We start from the raw sequence: 19,391 nt of genomic DNA, 5'->3' as shown, positions 1-19,391 counted from the left end.
TAGTTTATACCACTACACTAATAATTAAATGTTTGACTCTAACACACACACACCAAATGTGTATGAGGCTTTTAGGGGGCTTGGTGTTTGTGTGTTGGTTGTGGGAGGCCTTAGTTTGTGTGTGGGTATGTGTGGGGCTTGATCTGTGTGTGGGTTGTGGGGGGCTTGGTGTGCGTGTGTTGTAGGGGGCTTGGTGTGTGTGTGGGGGGGGGGGGTTGTGGGAGGCCTTATTGTGTGTGTGTGTTGTGGGGGGGCTTGATGTGTGTGTGTGGGGGGTAGTTGCAGGAAGAAGGCTTTCTCTCCAGGGCTGTGGTCGTTGGTCCACTTAGTCTTTTTTTCTAGACTTTCTAAACAGGTTCAGGAACCGCCGACCAGCACTTGTCTTTGGAGGCTTCTCTTTCAGCTCATCCACCTGCTGCTGTAGTTGGATCAGCAAAGCCTCTTGGGTTTCACTGATGATGGTCTCTTTCTCCTTGACAACTTCCTGTAGGTGAGCAATTTGCTGTGAAAGGGTGGACTTTTCTTCTACCAGCTGTTGTCTTTCCCTTTCCAGCTGCTTCTGGCCTTTGAGTTCTTTCTGGACTTGGACCAAAGCAGCTCTTAATTTGGTGGACTCTTCTACCTCCAGGTCAAAGCTGACTTTGGCTTGATATGTTTTGTCCCTCTCTTGTTGAAACTCTTCTTCCATTTGGTGTAATTTCAAGCCGAGGTCAAAATTCTTCTTGCGATAGGCCTTTTTTACCATCTTAAGCCGTTCGTCTTCTTGCTCCAGCTTTTTCTTAAAGATCACTTCAGAATTGTTTATGATTGCATCTTTTTCTCTGATGGTTTCTTTTAATGTGTCTATGCCCTCCTCAATATGGGAGAGCAATTCCAAAAAGGTCTTTTCCTTTTGGTAACATGCAGAGCTATCCTCCTCATACTTTCTTCTCAATGCAGCCATGTCCTGCATGAGGGTGGTGTTTTTACTCTGCCACTCTTCTCTTTCTTTAGCCAGCTGATTTTGTGCTTCTGTTAACGCCAGCTGATGGTCATATAGAAGATGCTCTTTCTCCCTTTCAAATTTGCTGGTAAGCTCCAAATGTTCTTGCTGTTGCTGCATTTTTAGGTCCGCCATCTGATTTTGTAGCTGGACGATGCTTTTCTTGGAGACCCTTTCAGTATTGTTTATGATCGCATCTTTTTCTCTGATGGTGTCTTTTAATTTGTCTATGCCCTCGTCAATATAGGAGAGCAATTCTAAAAAGGTCTTTTCCCTTTGGTTACATGCAGAGCTATCCACCTCGTACTTTTTTCTCAATGCAGCCATGTCCTGCATGAGGGTGGTGTTTTTACTCTGCCATTCTTCTCTTTCTTTAGCCAGCTGCTTTTGTGCTTCTGTTAATGCCAGCTGATGGTTATTTAGAAGACGCTCTTTATCCATGTCCAGTTTGCTGTTGAGGTCCAAATGTTCCTGCTGTTGCTGTATTTTTAGGTCCTCCATCTCACGGAGTAGTTGGACGATCTTTTTCTTGGAGACTCCTTTAGAATTGGTTACCTCAGTCTCCTTGTCCTTCTGAGCTGTCTTTAGCTGAGCAATTTCTTGCAAGAAAGAGGACTTTTCTTCCTGCCATTGTCGCCTTTCTTCTGTCAGGTGGCACACCTGTTCTTCAAGGTGTTTAGTTTGCAGAGCAGCATCTACCAGCTTCTGATCCTTCTGCTGGAGAAGCTCCTTCAGATGCCCTAATTCATCTTTCAGAGCAGTGATCACTACTTGAAGTGCCTCTGCATTGGCCGTTGAGGTTGAGTCAGAGGGTGAAGTCGGCTTATCCAAGTCAGTTACACTTTGTATTTCCTTTACCAAAGGTTTGACTTCCTCAGGCTGAGTTGATTTAGGGACAGAGACCGGCTTCACAGGAAAGAATGTAGCTGGGCGAAAGGAGACAATAGGAGCAAAACTTAAGGGTTTTAAACCTAAGGTTTGGTTTTGCGGGCAGATTTTAGGCATTGGTTTTTCCCAATCCTGCTCTCTTTTCGGTTGAGCAGTTTCTGGAGTCTCAGGAAATTCCTCATCATCACTTTTAGAAAGGGGAGAATGATCATAGTAAGGAGTTTCTGACATTTCAGGAAATTCCTCCTCATCATTGGAAGCGAGAGAGTCATCGTAGTCTTCATCTATGTCATCCCAGTCCATGAAAGTGTCAAACTCAGAAGTGGGCTCTTTCTCCACAACAGATTCAAAATTGCTGAGTTTGTTATTATTTCGGGTTTTTCGGACAGAACGGCGTGTTGATGGTTCCATGGTACAATTTACTGAGGTTTCGTATCAAAGTTTGACAACAAAGGTTCTTTGTAACCGAAGGCACTTCTTAAAAAGAGGACCTAGTCTTTGGTTCTTTGTGATCGGCGAAACGTGTGTGCAAAAATGCATCTGAATGTGAAGGTTTGGGTCCTATATCTGAACTTTTACCAACAACATCATGATTATGTTACATCATATGACATCATATGACATCAAATGACATCAGTTACATCATATGACATCATATGTTGTAATTTGATGTATCAATGGCGTCATTAGAGGTGTTATTCGAAGAGAAATGGTTAAGCTTTGAAATGAGGGAGGGGTAATTTTTTATATTTTTTGTGGGGGGGGCTACTTATTGTTTTCTCCTAAAATCTGTAGGATAATGAGCACACACAGACACACATGCAAACACACCTTTGCAAAACACACACACACACAAACAACCTTAAAACACAAAGATACACACACGTCGACTCTCACCTACTAAAAATTACACACACACGTGTACATGTACACACTTACCCAAACACACTCCCACCCACATACGTAAACACAAACACACACAGACACAGAAGCACACATGAACGGAACAGATTTTTGGAGTGAAAATGCCAGAAACTGCAAAAAAGAAATGTAGATTTTAAATTGTTTTATTTATTTATTAAGCTCAAGTTAAAAACAATAAACAAATTCAAACACCAGCAAAAACGCATTATGACTTTAAAATAAAAAATATTAGCAACATGAACATGAATTTAACACAACAGTTCATTACAAGTAAAATGTCCTCTGATCTAAATGAAGTATAGAAATGTTTGGAGAGGTTTCCCGTCAATTTTATTTGTCGTCATAAATAAACTGAAGCACTGGAAACTGTGATCTTGATCTTTGGAGCATTGACTGTATAAGAAAACTGCACCGTGCGCCGAAACCAAAAAAACAATGTTTTTGAAGAAAAATGTAATTTCCAGAAAACAAAATGAAGTATTCATTCATTCATTTTCTTATCCGTTTGTTCCTTGTGCTATCCTATGGGGTCCAGATGACCCAATCCTTCCATTGACGTGTTTTCCCCAACATGACAAAGGTGGATAAAGGTGAGGAGGATTTCATGTAACCCATGGACACCAGTGAAGATCACAAGTCATTGAAGAAAAAAGGTTTAGTTTCCACACTGTCTTGCGGGGTCTAGATGACCAGGGTAGATGAAAAAGCAGTTTGAAAGGATTGATTTTTCATTTCATTTTTGAGTCATTTGATGCAGCTACATTGTGAAAATGAAAAAACATTTCTGTTATTCCATTTTAATTGTCAAATTAGATGTTTCTAATAGAATTTTGCTACACATTTACTAGATAACTTTTTGAAAATGAAATCTAAAATACCATTTTCTTTATCATTTTAATTAAGTGACAGAATGAGCGGTTTTGAAGAATAAATAGAAAAAGCGGTTTGGCGGATTGCTTTTTCTTTTTAAGTTTGAGTCAACAAATGCAGCTTCTTTTTGAAAATTAAAAAGCATTTCTGGTAATGACTTTTATTTTTAATTATAGATTATTTATAGATTAATTATAGACAGCTGCCAAGGGACCGTCAAAAAAGTGCAAGTTCAGAGAAAAGACCATTCTGTAAAATCCACCTGAAGCTATTGTCACCTAACTTTCCGTACTGGTGACAATAGCTTCAGTATCGTCAGAGCTATTGAGCATTTTGGACCCATAATGATCCATATTAATATAAGTAAAAATATAGAAATAAAAAAACATAATTTTCTGCCATAATCCTTGTTGTATTAGGGTCATAATTAGTCATAACAGAAGGTTTGGTAACAATACCTTCAGTATCCTCAGAGCTATTGAGCACCTTTATTATAATTCATATCTTTATTAAAATCAAATTAAAAATACAATAAAATAAAGATGAAGTTACTTTCAAAATATAGATTGTAGCATGAATATGCTGATGATTCTTAAATACTAGCTCATATAAATGTAGAAATTTATTCATTTTTGAGAGACTTTTGATCTTTACAGAATGGTCTTTTCTCTGAACTTGCACTTTGTTGACGGTCCCTTGACAGGTGTCTCACTACCATGTCTGCATTTACAGCTGGAAGAGAAAAATTCTCATTAAAATGCATAAAAAACGATGTTTTTGCTCTTGAAATGCATTTTTAGTTCACTCTCTGTGTTAATACAAAATGATTGAGATAATTGCTGTCCCATTTGAACGTTTATCAGAAGAGTTATTGAAGCCTGAAGTCCGAATTTGTGAATATGTTTCAAACTTTACCGAACAGATATTTTTCTTACTTTCATAGTGACAGTAATAATTATAAAACAGGTCCCCTGATCTTATTTATGTTTTAATTTTCCCCTCTTGGGTTTATGAAGGTTGGTGAGCCTTTAAAGTGGGTAACGTAGACACAGAAACACGTGGAAGGAAGTGGCTGTCATACAGACAAATCTCAGACAGAGCAGGAGAGAAGCTGCGGGAGAATCTTTGAACGAGCTTATGAACCCTGAATGGAGACGTGATTACCGAAGTTTTAGCCAAGTGGACATTTCAGAATAAAAGCACAGCAACTTCCATTGCAGGTATACTTCCGTTTTGAGTTATTGTGTTGTGTTGTAAGTTATTGTTTTGTGTTGTGAGTTAATTTTTTTTAATGCTGTGACAAATTGTAGTGTATTATTTTGTGTTGTGTTGTGAAATCTTAAGTGTTGTGTTTTAAATATTTAAATAAATTTTATCCATCCATCCATCCATCTTCCTCCGCTTATCCGAGGCCGGGTCGGGGGGGCAGCAGTCTAAGCAGAGATGCCCAGGTCAATTTTTATTTTAAATTAATTTTAAATCATTTTAAATCAAAAATTGAGCAAATGAATAATAAACGTTTAAATTCATTTTTTAATATTTTGTCTGAAGGGTCACCCGGCAGTAGTTTGTGTGGTAGACGTCTGTTCTGCAGGTAAACAATAAAAAGGAAAGGACGAAAGGATAAAAGTTAACTTAAACCTTAATCTTGGAATATTTAGCAGATGTAGTGACAGAGCGCACACAGAAATATCAACAACAACTAGGTTTACAAATGTTCCAAACTGTCTGTGAGAGGATTCTGTATGAAGCAGCAGCTGTGACGAAACGGTGTTAAACACGCACATCAGGAAATGCAGTCCCGTCGTCCACAGATAAGGAATGGGGGCACATTTATTTGATTTAATAAAGCAGTTATGCAGCGTTAAAGGTGATTTCTGGGTGGCTGTTTACAGACAGATCCATCCTTAAGTCATACAGACGGGTGTACCAGCAGCATAACCAGCTAAGCTGTCAGGTAAACTGCAGCAGTTTCAGTTTTCAGAAAAACTAAAAACATCTATGGATGTTTCTGATTCAGACTTATTAAGATCTGTGACTTTAGACTTTAAAGAATTGAGAAATGGCCAAGAAATCAATTTCTGTCCTGATTGTACTGCGCTGAAATGTGAAAGTATCTGGTAAACAATGTTGCTTCAGGTGACCTAACACGGCTGAACACAGAACAGTGGAGTTGTTTGTGTCGACACCATTGGCACTGAGGAAATCAGAGAGCTCACTCTGCTCTTTCAGCCATGCAGTGTACTGTTTCTGTGTCCATGTCCACAGTGAACTGACTCCAGCTCGAGCGTGACTAAACAAATGATTTGATATGTTGGAGGATTAAACGTCACACAGTCGGGTTATCGCATTCTTTCGTAGATTATGCAGATTCATTTCTGTATTCTGCCACCAGACAGGAAAAGGGTCAGGTAAGTGCAATTTTATAAGAATAGAGACAGGGCTGATGCTAAAGCAGATGCTTGATTACTCTAAGAGGACTCGATCTCTAAGGCACATCCATCCGTGTGGGTGCCGCCCATATCATTATGTCAACCTAGAGCCGGCCTCGGCAGCATCTCTACGTTTCGCTCATGAAAAAAGCGCGCAAGTTTTTAAGAGGAATGCTCAGAGATGTCTGAAAGGAGAAAAATAACCCTTTGGGGTTGTTTTTCGTGAGGAATTACCATTGTAATACAAAAAAGTAGACCCTTTAAAATGGGTAAACACATATATACACTAACCAAAAATATAAACGCAACGCTTTTGTTATTGCTCCCATTTTTTATGGTATGAACTCAAAGATGTGAAACATTTTCCACAAACAGAAAATAACCAGTTCTCTGAAATATTGTTCACAAATCTGTCTAAATCTGTGATAGTGAGCACTTCTCCTTTGCCAAGACAATCCATCCCACCTCGCAGGTGTGCCATATCAAGATGCTGATTAGACAGCATGAGTATTGCACAGGTGTGCCTTAGACTGGCCACAAGAAAAGGCCACTCTGAAATCTTCAGTTGTATCACACAGCACAATGCCACAGATGTCGTAAGTTTTGAAGGAGCGTGCAATTGGCACGCTGATAGCAGGAATGTCCACCAGAGCTGTTGCTAGGGAATTGAATGTCCATTTCTACACCATAAGCTGTCTCCAAAGGCGTTTTTCCGAGAATTTGGCAGCACATCCAACCGACCTCACAACCGCAGACCACGTGTAACCACACGAGCCCAAGACCTCCACATCCAGCATGTCCACCTCCAAGATCGTCTGAGACCAGCCACTCGGACAGCTGCTGAAACAATCGGTTTGCATAACCACAGAATGTTTGCACAAACTGTCAGAAACCGTCTCAGGGAAGCTCATCTGCATGCTCGTCGTCCTCATCGAGGTCTCGACCTCACTCCAGTTCGTCGTCGTAACCAACTTGAGTGGGCAAATGCTCACATGCGATGGCGTCTGGCACGTTGGAGAGTTGTTTTCTTCACGGATGAATCCCAGTTTACACTGTTCAGGGCAGATGGCAGACAGCGTGTGTGGCGTCGTGTGGGTAAGCGGTTTTCTGATGTCAATGTTGTGGATTGAGTAGCCCATGGTGTTGGTGGGGGTTATGGTATGGGCAGGCATATGTTATGGGCAAAGAACACAGGAGCATTTTATTGATGGCATTTTGAATGCACAGAGATACCGTGACGAGATCCTGGGACCCATTGTTGTGCCGTACATCCAACAACATCACCTCATGTTGCAGCATGATAATGAACGGCCCCATGTTGCAAGGATCTGTACACAATTCTTGGAAGCTGAAAACATCCCAGTTCTTGCATGGCCAGCATACTTAGCGGACATGTCACCCATTGAGCATGTTTGGGATGCTCTGGATCGGCGTATACGCCAGCTTGTTCCAGTTCCTGCCAATATCCAGCAACTTCGCACAGCCATTGAAGAAGAGTGGACCGACATTCCCCAGGCCACAATAGACAACCTGATCAACTCTATGCGAAGGAGATGTGTCACACTTCATGAGGCAAATGGTGGTCACACCAGATACTGACTGGTTGTCTGAATCCCCTGACCCCCTCAATAAAACAAAACTGAAGATTTCAGAGAGGCCTTTTCTTGTGGCCAGTCTAAGGCACACCTGTGCAATAATCATGCTGTCTAATCAGCATCTTGATATGGCACACCTGCGAGGTAGGATGGATTGTCTTGGCGAAGGAGAAGTGCTCACTATCACAGATTTAGACAGATTTGTGGACAATATTTCAGAGAACTGGTTATTTTGTCTATGTGAAAAATGTTTCACATCTTTGAGTTCATACCATAAAAAATGGTCGCTATAACAAGCTATAACAAAAGTGTTGCGTTTATATTTTTGGTCACTGTATATGTATATGAAAAGTCTCACTCCGATTATCTTTTGATCTATTTCAAAAGCATTTCCAGTGGTCTTTTAATTATGATTATGCCAATATTGACCCAAATAAAAAAAATTGCTTTCTAGGGCATAGTTTCTTCAAAACGGTAGGGGTTTATCAGAAATTCCCTTCTGAGTAGTGAGCAGGACTATTGGTGAGTAGTAAGCCCGTTCCTTCTTCCCGATGTCTTCTGGTTACCCGCTCCCCGGATAGCTTATAATCCCTCACAACTTCAACTTAACATTAGCAGTGCAACAAAAATGGCCAGCAATGCTGGAGCCATCCAGCCTGACAGTTTTGAGCCAGATGCCAGTTCGGACAAGGAAAACATAGACGTACATGGATCTATTTGTCTGCAAGTTGATGCATCAGAATGGAGCAAAGCAGAGAGCTTTTGGAGCGATTGTTGCACCTTCATCACTGCTACAAGCTTTTTTCAACAGCATTTTTTCGTCTGTCTATAGACAATGGTTTGAAGAAAGTTATACTCACAAGGGCAATTTTTGCTTAATTTTTCTCTCCGTCATGAGAAATTGCAACAAGAATATGTAAAAAACACCACACAAAAAAAAAAACAGGCTAAAATCTCCTCAGTTTTACATGGGCAGCCAGCAAGCATTGTCAGCCCCATAATGTTTACTGGCTAAAACCTTTGACTTCACTCCAAGCAGTCCTGTCTAAAGCTTGGACCATCTCAGCAGCTAAATCATTAATGTCTGAACTGCATGTCCACAAAAGAAGTTACCTCTTTAAAAATGTACCCGATCTCGTTGTTGTTTCAGCCTCATTACTGCAGCTGTCTGTGCAGGGGTTTCATAATTCATGCACAATGAATATTCCCTCAGAGGAGAGGAGACACAAAGCGGAATTCTATTAATTCCATTGTAAGCACACATTCATGTGTCAACTAAATTGCTTTAAGTTAACCAAGTTGGGATTTTTTTTTAAGTATTTCAATTTGCTGGCAGATGCATGGTGGTTTTTCTTTTAAGCACAGAAATGGATCAAGGGGCCTGGCGGGGCTTTGATATCCCCCCTCACTGATTATTAGTCTGTTTTGAATGCAAATGCAGCTGCCCTCATTTTACATGTGTTTTTAGTGATTAATAAAAGCAGGTTGCATTCACAGAGCAGTGAGTGCCTTCAAACAATGTTGACCCCTCGGCGCTTCTCATTTTATGTCTGCACTTCACTGTTTGTGGCAAGGTTAATTACAAGAGCATTAGTGCTTCTTTCTGTTTTGTTAAAACCCTTTTAACCACTGCCACTGTGAACTCTTCTCGCTGCTTGAGAGAAAATATAATCAGGAGATCATAAAGCAAAGAAATATTTATTTTAAATGTAATTGCATGGAAGCAAGTCATGCATTAACTTCACACTTTCTTCCAAGCATTTAAAGAGATACTCTTATTTAGAGGCTTGAAATGATAGCATACTGAAAATGAAACAGAATGTAAAAACTGCCATTGTGTTTCAGTTTTGAAAAGACTTACATGACTGTCACTGGGTTTTTTTTTCTGCGTAATCTAAACATCTAAATGTCAAATGTAAGTAACTTTACATCATCATCTGTAAATAATGATAAAGGAGGGCCCTAGTCCCATATGCTTGAATACAAGGTTTTCTGTGGAGGGTCATAGAGAGGAGTGGCCCCATCTTAATGACGTGTCTTACAGTTCTCTTGAATGGGTGCCGCCCATTTCATGACGTCAACCTAGAGCCGACCTTGGCTGCGTGTCTGCATTTCACGCACGAAAACAAACAACATCTGAACTTGTGCAAACTTTTGCAAAGATCCGAACTTTTGTAAAGATGGATGTGCACAGAGCCGGTCTGTAGAATAGGAAGTATTGGCCAATGGTAAGGGGGCTGCGCATTCAGAGGGCGCCAGAATGGAAAAAGAACAAAAAGGGCAACTTTCATTAACTGTATCAATGCTTCAGCTATTCTTAAGACTAGTTGGTCATTATTATGTTTTGATAAATAACCTATAAGCCCATATTAAATAATCTGCATAACAAAGCCTGCTAAGTTTTCCTTCCAGTTGATATTCATTCACTTAAACTGTCAAAATTTCCAAACGTCCTGGTCCCCAGGGGAGGGAAAAAAGAAAAGAGGAGGAGAGATGTAAAAAAGACAGAGGTATGTAAAGTAAAGATGATTTCCACCAGTCAATATTCTTTGCTGTTGCAGAATGATTGATAGCATCGGTAGCCCTTAGCATCACGTCAATAATTAGCCAGGCAAGTGCAATGTGAGTTTTAACATCAGGTCAGTTAATTAAAATGTCCTTTTGTCATTGTAATTATTAATGTAATGACCCCTACCCTACCTTCCCCAGACTAATGTTTAAATATTAGATCAGGTGTTATGATGTTAATACCTTTAATGAGGTTCTCTCACGTTTTCTTGTATCTTTTCATTAGTATTACAGTCATGTCATTATGCATAACATTCCCACATGCTGCAGTGCAACCCCTAACCCTTTCTTTTTTTTCTTTTTTTTTTAATTAAGGTGATGCAGCAGTATCAAGCGCTTCTCCTCATCCAATAGAACTTGCTCACTGGCCATCTCCTCTAATGGATAAGGTAACTGCTAACTGAAGGGTAAGTGCTACCTGCATTGGGCGGCCATGGTGCAGTGGTAGGGAGATCGACCTCCAATCATAATATTGCGGGTTTGATTCCCGCCTTGCTCATGTGCCCATGTCGAAGTGTCCTTGGGCAAGATACTGAACCCTCTGGTGGAAGGTTTGCGCCAGTGTTCGTCAGCGGAGCCGGTTGAATTGGGTGAATGGGTCTGTGACTGTAAAGCGCTTTGGGCCTTCAAAGAAGGTAGAAGTCAAAGTCAGCTTTATGGTCAAATATACTGCATACACATGACATACAGCACAGATGAAATTACTTTCCTCTCGCCCCACAGTGCAAGCAGCTTATAAAATAATAAAATAAAATAGATAAAATAACACTTATAATGAGAAGAATAACAGCCATCTAAATAGTGCAAAAGAGCAATGAGATGGTTAAAGTGGCAGTTTAAAGTGACAACAGTGCTAAGAACAGTACGTAGATGAGTCGGTGATGGCAGTCTTTGGTGAAGATGATGTTCTGAAGCAGGAGTGAAAGCGTTTCAGTATAAGTTTGTAGCAGGGAGTGGAGGGGGCAGAGGGGGTAGGGCAGGAGGGGAGTTGAGTTTCCTAATCGACTGGTGGAGGAAACTGTACTTGAGTCTGCTGGTTCTGGCCTGGTAGCAGGAGGGAGATGACTTCTTTGGGACCGGGATGATGGTGGTGGCTTTGAAGCATGCTGGGACAACAGCCTGGCTCTGTGAGAGGTTGAAGATGTCGGTGATGACATCTGTGAGCTCATCAGCACAGTTCCTCAGGACACAGCCAGGAATGTTGTCAGGTCCTGGGGCTCTCTGGGGTTTTATCCTTCCTAGTAGGGATGGGTGTCGTTGAAGTTTTAACGGTACTAATACTCTTAATGATACTGCTTATCGATCCGGTATTTTAACGATACTCTTATCGATATTTTTTGAGGACGAAAAATAAATAACAAATTAAGAACATAAAGTGTTTTATTTCCTCATTATGCAACAAGGTTTTTTAACAAAACATTTTACTTTATACATTTTCCAACTTAAAAGGAAAATACATGAAGAAATAAGAAAGAAGAATAATAAACAGCAATGTTTTGACATATTGCTGTCATGATGTAAATATAAAACAAATTAAATAAATGTTTGAGTTCATAAGATCCTCCCAGAGAAAGTCTCTGCTTTAACTCCTACAGTGAAAGCTGTGTTTAAATATGACGCCCGTGTTTCCATTTGACAGAGTTTGAAGCCAAAGCCCCTCCACCGCCTCTCTACCTGCTTTTCCTCTCTACGTGTTCACCTGTTCATATCCTCTGCAGCAGCGAGTCGTTTTTTCCCGCTCCCCTCCAGTGTTTTCTACACAGAGAGCGCAAAATACGGTCATCGTAGCAGCAGGTTGACACGATAGTCGGGGCGCTCTAGCTCAGATTTAATTAATTTTAAGCGCGCCAACAGTCTCGCCCCCCCCCCCCACTTCCCGTGCACATACATAGCCAAACAGACCTCTCCTCTTCAGAGACAATAGCGAATATAATAATAATAGCGAAATTGATATCATCATTAATTAACGGAAAATTGACTGACTTGGTGAGTTAAATATGGCAGATAACGTTTATATCTTGTGGGACACAAAAACAAGCAACTTCTCCAGTACATGGTACTTCTGTGACTTTAGTCTTGGCACGATGACAGTCTAGACTATGGAGCTTGCAATCCGATCTGGTGTGGATGTAGACACCCTCGCTGCAGTCCTTGAAGGCATATTGAAGGAGCATGGAGAAAAAGATGCAGAAGAGTGTAGGCGCGAGGACACAGCCCTGCTTTACTCCACTGCTGACGGGGAAGGCCTCAGATGTAGCACCATTGTAGCAGACCGTGCTGTGCATGTTCTCATGGAAAGATATGACCACTGCGAGCAGGTGCGGGGGCAACTGATATTTCGCAGCAAACTGAAGAGTCTGCATCGGCTGACCAAATCAAATGCCTTGAGGTCCATGAAGGTGATGTAGAGTGGCAGGTTCTGCTCCTGGCACTTCTCCTGCAGCTGGCGTAGGGAGAAGATCATGTCTACAGTAGATCGGCCAGTCCTGAAGCCACACTGGGACTATGGGTAAACACGGGAGGCAAGGCCCTGCAGGCAGACAAGGGCGACATGGGCGTACACTTTGCCAACAATGCTGAGGAGGGAAATGCCCCGGTAGTTGTTGCTGTCGCTCCTGTCACCTTTGAGGTCGTAGAGTGGATGAAGCAGGGCTGATTTCCCGCTCTTTAGGACCTCTGGGGGGATTCCGTCGCTCCCAGGTGCCTTCCCACAGGCAAGGCCGTCGATGGCTTTGCTGAGTTCTTCCACAGTAGGTGGGGTGTTTAGCTCCTCCATGACTGGCAGGTCCGGGATGGAGTTGAGAGCTGCGTCAGTTACTGTGTTTTGGGTTGCGTACAGCTCACTCCATCTGCTTCCCCTGGTCGGTGATCACCTGGCCCGTTTTGGACTTGAGGAGTGTGATCTTGGAGAGGGTTGGGCCTATTGCCTTCTTAATGCCCTCGTACATTTCTCTTGCATTGCCTGTCTCTGCAGCTGACTGGATACTGCTGCAGAGGTTCAGTCGGTAGGTGTTGGCGCAGTGGCGGGCGGTCTGCTGGGCTTTGTTCCTGGCAGTCCGTGGGGCTTGTAGTGTACTTGGGCTGGGCTTGGCCTTGGAAGCCAGAAGGGCTTTTCTCTTTGGTCACAAGCTACATTTCCTCCCAGTGGGCCTCGTACAGAAAGATCACTAATCAAGCTGCGTTCACATCAAACGCGATTCATGGGGCAAATTTGCGTCTGCCGCCTCTCATCGCAGTCTCTGATGGCTGCTTGTCCAAAATGCGTCCCTGTGCTTGATGCTGCGGCCGTATGCATTAGCTGTAAGCTAATGTTTTTAGCTATCAGCTAATGTTCTTAGCCTGATCCTTTCATTGAGCAGTGTCTATTTATCCCACTTACAACGCATGAAAGACGCAGGTGGTGTTGAGAGATCAGATTCATTTATTATTAAAAGTTCTACAGAAACATCAGTAATCACGTCTCCATTCAGGGTTCATGGGCGAACGAGTGAGCTCCGCCAGCGCCGCCGCTGACTGGCAGACGGAGAGATGCTGCCTTTTTCAGCTAATGTTTTTAGCCTGATCCCTTCATTTAGCGTGTCTGTTTATCTCACTTACAACGCATGGAAGACGCAGGTGTTGTGGAATTTGTCTGTAAATATTTTTTTAATGGGGAGGGAGGTTACCGGTAAGTGAAATATTTTTGTTGATGCAAATTTCTTCTTATTTGTTTTTGCCAAATATGATACTGTTTAATGAATTGGTTGGGTTTATATATTGTGCATTTTATTAAATGAATATGTATTTAAAGAGAGGGATTTTTGAGAAAGTACCTGAGTGAATTTTAAACTTTACTTTCTCTGCTTTATCCTTTAACAGGTCATGTTTTGTCCTTTCTGTGGGGTGAACCTTCCATGCATCCTGGTATACTGTTGCTCATGTTACAGAAATGTAAGGTTCCTATTGAGTCTTCAAGATGAAGGTACATTTTTTTCTGACTGTTAATCATATGAATCATATGAATATACATCCATTTTACTTTACATCTTTGAATTATAATGTAACAATAAATAATTAGCTACTCCCTAGCTTAGTCATTTAGAAGCCTCTAATATAGTATCCTCCTTTTAAACCCTCAGGTCATGAAGCTACTTCACTGGATGGACTTATCCAAAAATATTTCACAGAGGGCCATAGTTATGAAATAATAGTCGACTTACTGAAATCAAAACACAACATATCAGTCAGTCTTCGCAATCTAGAACGAAGATTAAAAGATGCAGGCCTGACCAGAAGACTGAACTACACTCCAATTGCTACTCTGAGGACAGCTATTTCTGAGGAGCTAAAGGGATCAGGCCATCTTTTAGGATATAGAGCGATGTGGCAGATATTGAAACAAAAACACTCTTTTGTCGTCAGACGAGATGATGTGATGCACCTTATGGCAGAGCTGGATCCATCTGGAACAGAGAATCGCAGCAGACGTAGATTTGTTCGAAGGGCATATCATTCAATGGGACTAAACGAAACCTGGCACGTTGATGGGTATGATAAATTAAAACCTTTTGGAATTGCAATAAATGGCTGCATTGATGGCTTCTCCAGAAAAATTATGTGGATGAATTGCGGAAAGACCAACAACGACCCTTCAGTAATTGCTCAATACTATGTCAACTGTGTAGTTGAGCATGGAGTTTTTCCAAAGCGGCTCCGCACAGATTGTGGCACTGAAAATGGCACAATGGCCGCCCTTCACTGTACCCTGAGATCAGAGCATACAGATGAGTTCGCAGGTGCTAAAAGCCACATGTATGGAACTTCAACATCAAACCAGCGGATTGAAAGCTGGTGGTCCTACTTCCGGAAACAAAGGTTTTTCTTGCTTTCAATTTATTTGTTTTATTTGATTATTGTATTTGCTGTATGCATGTAGGCTAATAAATATGCATTCTCCAAATGCATCCACATCATGTTTTTCTGTTATCAAAATTCTTTATTATAAATGAATTATATTTAATTATTATTCTGCCAAGTTCTTTGGCACATATCAAAAGCATACTTTATTCAATTAAAACATAATTCTACGTATTCACCTTCATATGTGTAACAAATATTTATCTCTATGCAGGAGCCAATATTGGATGGATCTTCTCAGTGACTTGAGGGAGCGACATCTTTTCAATGGCAGCCCTGCACATACAAATTTGGTGCGATACTGCTTCCTGGGAGTTCTGCGGAAAGAACTGGATGAATACAAGCATTATTGGAATACGCACACCATTCGTCCTGTTCGCCAATCCCTGTGCCCATCTGGTAAACCAGAGGCTATGTATTATTTACCTCAAAGGTGAGAATTAACAGTTTTCTTTATAGTATTTTGGTCTTTGTTCCAATTTACTAATAAGAACAAAACATTGTCAGGTGTATTGGGGGTGGGGGTTGTGGTATAATTAGGTCCTTTGTAAGGATTTCAACTCCTGAAGTCACTTGTTTTAATTTAAGTATTATAGGTTATTTTAGGTTGAGTATTTTTCTCCACCACCTTCCCCAGATGCTGGCACTCATGGATTTAATAATTTTGATTATAAAAATATAATTTTGATTATAAAACGTAAACTTTAAAATACACTTTTCCAGTTTTGTAGTACTTTCTCAAATATTTGATACTTAGTTCGGCCTAAGATCAATGCGTGTCTCTGCATTCTTGTTCTGTGAAGATAATTAGAATGACCATAAAACAAAACAAAAAATATAACAGGAAGGCTCAACTTTTTTGATGTGTTGCTCAGTATTAACACTTTTCTGTATTTGCTTGTAGATTTGATGGAAGTAATTGCGGTTTCCCAGCATCTGCCCAAACCTTAACCAGCATCATGCCAGTGCCAGCAACTCCAGGTGGGGATGAGCATGAAACTCTATTTGGAGAACTACAACAAGAGAGTAATAAATAATAAATAAAAATGCAATTTTTTCAGTGCAACTTGTGTTTTATAAAGTGCAAGAGAAAATATAACATTGTGCCATGAAACAAAACTAAACAGGTGTGGCAACAATAGCTTTTACAACAAATCCATTGCTCTAAAAGCACCCAAAACCAGGGGAATTCTTTATTCCGAAGTCCATGTTGGCTTTAAAGGCAGTATAGGAGTCCAAAAGAGGAATCTTTAAAATGTTGCCACAGGTATTCGCCATTGGGAATTTAAAAGTTGAGGGAGACATGAAGTGAAGGCGTGGCAGAGGACTCATACCAGCAGGAGGCACACAGGGCACACCTGCAGCAAACATTAACACCTCCTCCAAGGTCACAGCGCTGTTATCTTCTAAAATTAGAGCATAGGAAAGAAAATGAGAAAGGACTTTTGAGTGTATTTATAATAACTTTTCACGAAAAACAACTCAAAGTGGTATGTTAACCAGTCACGCATTTCTAAGAAATTTTCTAAAAACCTGCTCTTTGCTCGATTACATTCTTTCCTTTACTATGAATAATATGCACATCCATCTTTGCAAAAGTTTGGATGTTGTTAGTTTTCGTGGGTGATATGCAGGCACCCTGATTAGGCCAACTCCAGGATTACGTCATGAATTTTGCGACACCCACACAGAGAGTAAGTGTGAGTCTCAGAAATCAAGTCATCCTCATTCCTGCAAGCTTATCAATGTGCTAAAGGTAATACATAATCATATATATAGAGATGGTTTACTCTGCAAGGGTTAGAAGAGCTTAATATAGGCACCAAAACATTTAAATAATTTGTTTGTATAAAAACAAAAAAAGTACATTCCGTTACCTTCACAATCAAGAAGATAGTCTGCCCAGTAAGTCCTGGCTTTGTCTTCCTGAGTCCTCATGTTGCTGCCTTGTGGACTGAGTACTGGCTGGAACAGATTTTCTACCTGTCCAGCAGACAGCTTCACCTCAGTGTGACAGAGAGCAGGAGTCAGAACTGTTGGATGCTCCTTCAGAGCTGTCAGGAACTGCAGCGTTTCAAGTCCAGCCTTGAATCTGAAATATAAATATAATATGGACATGAAGTTACAGTGCATCATGTGGAAGTAAACAAGCAAGAAAATGGGACAACAAATTTTTTATGTTGAAAACCTACCTCTGGATTGCTGTGCTGTTCCTGTGGATGATGTACCACTTCAGATACTCCTCTACTAGCCGTGTTTTTTCCTCACATGACCCAACACGCCTGAAGCAACCAGCAGTCTGCAACATGGCACTGTTCTGCACCATCAAGTCCTGCAGAATTTGCCGTGAAGGTGCATTCTGAATCTAAAAGCAGAGACAAAAGAGTACTTCACATTTCAAATATGAATAAAATTATAAAAGCGGTGGTGCCATATGGATCATTTGAAAGAATGGTGTAAGTTGACATAACGCTCCTTACTCATATTTAGAATTTCACACTCTTCTATCAAGTATCCTCATACCTCTTTTAGGACTTTCCCTATCTCCTCATCTGTTATCTCTCCTACAGATGCCTTGAAACTGTCCTGCCCTGAGATGTAACTGATAAGGTTCTTTGAGAGGAAATTTGGACCCGGTCCGCCGTGTACAATGGACACAGCAATCATCTTGCCTGCTAAATAGTATTCATCCTCTAGGATAGCTGTCCAAGAAAATTCAGAGTTAAAAGTATTGCATCAGTTTCCATATTAAAAAACACTGCATGACTGAAATGTGTTCGTTTTTCCCTTTAAGACATTGTACAAAACAAAACCTGTTGAGTTGTAGACCAGATAGCGGCTCTCCATGGGTCCATCAAATATGGGCCGTTTCTTCAGCTCCTTCATCAGAAGGGAGAGGAATTCTCTCTTGGGACCACCAGTATCGATACCTTCCTCAAGAGTCCCTTCATTGTCAGAGAATTTCACTAAGATGTCTTTTTTCTCTGAAAATGTTGCCCTTTTAAATCCTCTGACTGCTCCATTCCAGATGTCTGAGCGACAGATGTTTAATCTGCTGACAGCTCGATGGTCGATCTCAAGGGCCAGGTTTGCCGTTATCTCAGATATAGATGGTTTGTCCATCCTGTCATCAGATAAATCATGACTATATTACATGGTACAGGATAGCAGACATTTTAGACAAGGAAAAATAATAACCACAGTTGAATTTAGCGGATAGTTTCTTACCCTTCATCTTCTGAAATATCATGGTTGCTCTCAACCCTGTCTGAGTCATCGTCATCCTCAATTACAATGGGCGCATAAAGCTCAGTATATTTACTAAGAAATTGAAACATAAATTTATTTTGTTGATGTTTTAATCATGAAATTATAGAAATTAAAATTTAATACCTATAGCATGTAGTTTCCATTGTGCCTGATGACGTTCCTGGGACCTCCTGTAAGTCAGAAAGTAAGATATGAATAACAAATATAACAAGGTTAGGTTACAGAAGATTAAGTGTTTTAAGTTGTAGCTAAAATAGGACAGATTTAGAAAGAAAAGACTATTCTACTTTACACAAACATGGATCTGTAGGTCAGTGTGACACATAATTTTATGTAGTTGAAGACACTGATTGTGTGACAGCCTTTTCAGACAAGGCAAAGTGTGAACCATAGACTGTCTTTAGAAGCCACAATTACAGGAGCTGTTGAATCAGTGCCTGGTTCTCCATCTGCAGGTTCCCATAGCTGGAAGTGAAAAAAAATTACCGGTATATATTAATATACATCAGTGAGTGCTTCAGATCTGATTAATAGATCTAGAGCTGAACAAATTGGAACAACATTTTTTGGGTTATATTATTATGAGTGATTTAACACAGGAGGAATGATCATTCTCATAGTATAATTTCTCCCAAAAAGTTGTTTTCTTAAGTTCGTAAAATATGTGTAGGCCAGGACACTGCAACATCTTTCCATAATTTAAATGACATTTTTGTATGTTTTATCGCAAAATTATGGCTTCCATGTAAGATTTAGAAGCATTTTCTCTTTAAGTTAGAATTTAAAGCATTGCAACTGTAACAACAAAAGTACCACTCACTAATGTGTCAGCTGTATTGAATTCTTTAGACCTCTGACTCCTGATGATCACTTCTGAATCTGATGAGTCAGATTCATGGTTTCCTGAGCTGTGAAGTACAAGAACAGTATAAGAGCAATTTAGACTACTTAAAACGACAGACAATT

At 40.6% G+C, this 19,391-nt stretch overlaps 2 protein-coding genes and 2 long non-coding RNA genes across 4 annotated transcripts; 1 reads left to right on the top strand and 3 right to left on the bottom strand.

The window, feature by feature from the left end:
* Window positions 1-205: 205 nt before the first annotated feature.
* On the bottom strand, window positions 206-2,415 carry LOC144991867 (uncharacterized). The gene has a single exon (XM_078945791.1). The coding sequence runs from the start codon at window positions 2,279-2,281 to the stop codon at window positions 326-328; it is 1,956 nt and encodes a 651-aa protein (XP_078801917.1). The 5' UTR covers window positions 2,282-2,415; the 3' UTR covers window positions 206-325.
* Window positions 2,416-12,648: 10,233 nt separating this feature from the next.
* On the top strand, window positions 12,649-16,222 carry LOC144992014 (uncharacterized). The gene is made up of 4 exons (XR_013655721.1): window positions 12,649-14,220; window positions 14,378-15,113; window positions 15,370-15,588; window positions 16,060-16,222. It is a non-coding gene; the product is annotated as an uncharacterized LOC144992014 (long non-coding RNA).
* A 1,121-nt stretch (window positions 16,223-17,343) lies between these two features.
* On the bottom strand, window positions 17,344-18,302 carry LOC111947356 (G2/M phase-specific E3 ubiquitin-protein ligase-like). The gene is made up of 3 exons (XM_023954137.2): window positions 17,969-18,302; window positions 17,679-17,857; window positions 17,344-17,520 (listed from the first exon to the last, which is right to left on the bottom strand). The coding sequence occupies exons 1-3, from the start codon at window positions 18,276-18,278 to the stop codon at window positions 17,344-17,346; spliced, it is 666 nt and encodes a 221-aa protein (XP_023809905.2). The 5' UTR covers window positions 18,279-18,302.
* Window positions 18,303-18,401: 99 nt separating this feature from the next.
* On the bottom strand, window positions 18,402-18,890 carry LOC111947357 (uncharacterized). Its single transcript, XR_002873170.2, has 3 exons — window positions 18,843-18,890; window positions 18,549-18,595; window positions 18,402-18,476 (listed from the first exon to the last, which is right to left on the bottom strand). It is a non-coding gene; the product is annotated as an uncharacterized LOC111947357 (long non-coding RNA).
* Between the last annotated feature and the right edge of the window lie 501 nt (window positions 18,891-19,391).

Source organism: Oryzias latipes, chromosome 4, assembly GCF_053564925.1.
Source record: "Oryzias latipes strain Hd-rR chromosome 4, Olatipes_Hd-rR_3.1".
NCBI lineage: Eukaryota > Metazoa > Chordata > Actinopteri > Beloniformes > Adrianichthyidae > Oryzias > Oryzias latipes.
The sequence above is the reverse complement of the archived record's forward strand: the minus strand, read 5'-3'. Positions and strand labels throughout refer to the sequence as shown.

Bases quoted from the DNA above. Each gene is read 5' to 3' on its own strand.
- LOC144991867 (XM_078945791.1), bottom strand. From the start codon at position 2,281: ATGGAACCATCAACACGCCGTTCTGTCCGAAAAACCCGAAATAATAAC.
- LOC111947356 (XM_023954137.2), bottom strand. From the start codon at position 18,278: ATGGACAAACCATCTATATCTGAGATAACGGCAAACCTGGCCCTTGAG. The intron at 17,858-17,968 runs GTTTTGTTTTGT...TTTCTTGGACAG, and splicing joins TCTGGTCTACAACTCAACAG to CTATCCTAGAGGATGAATAC. The intron at 17,521-17,678 runs GTATGAGGATAC...CTCTGCTTTTAG, and splicing joins TAGGGAAAGTCCTAAAAGAG to ATTCAGAATGCACCTTCACG.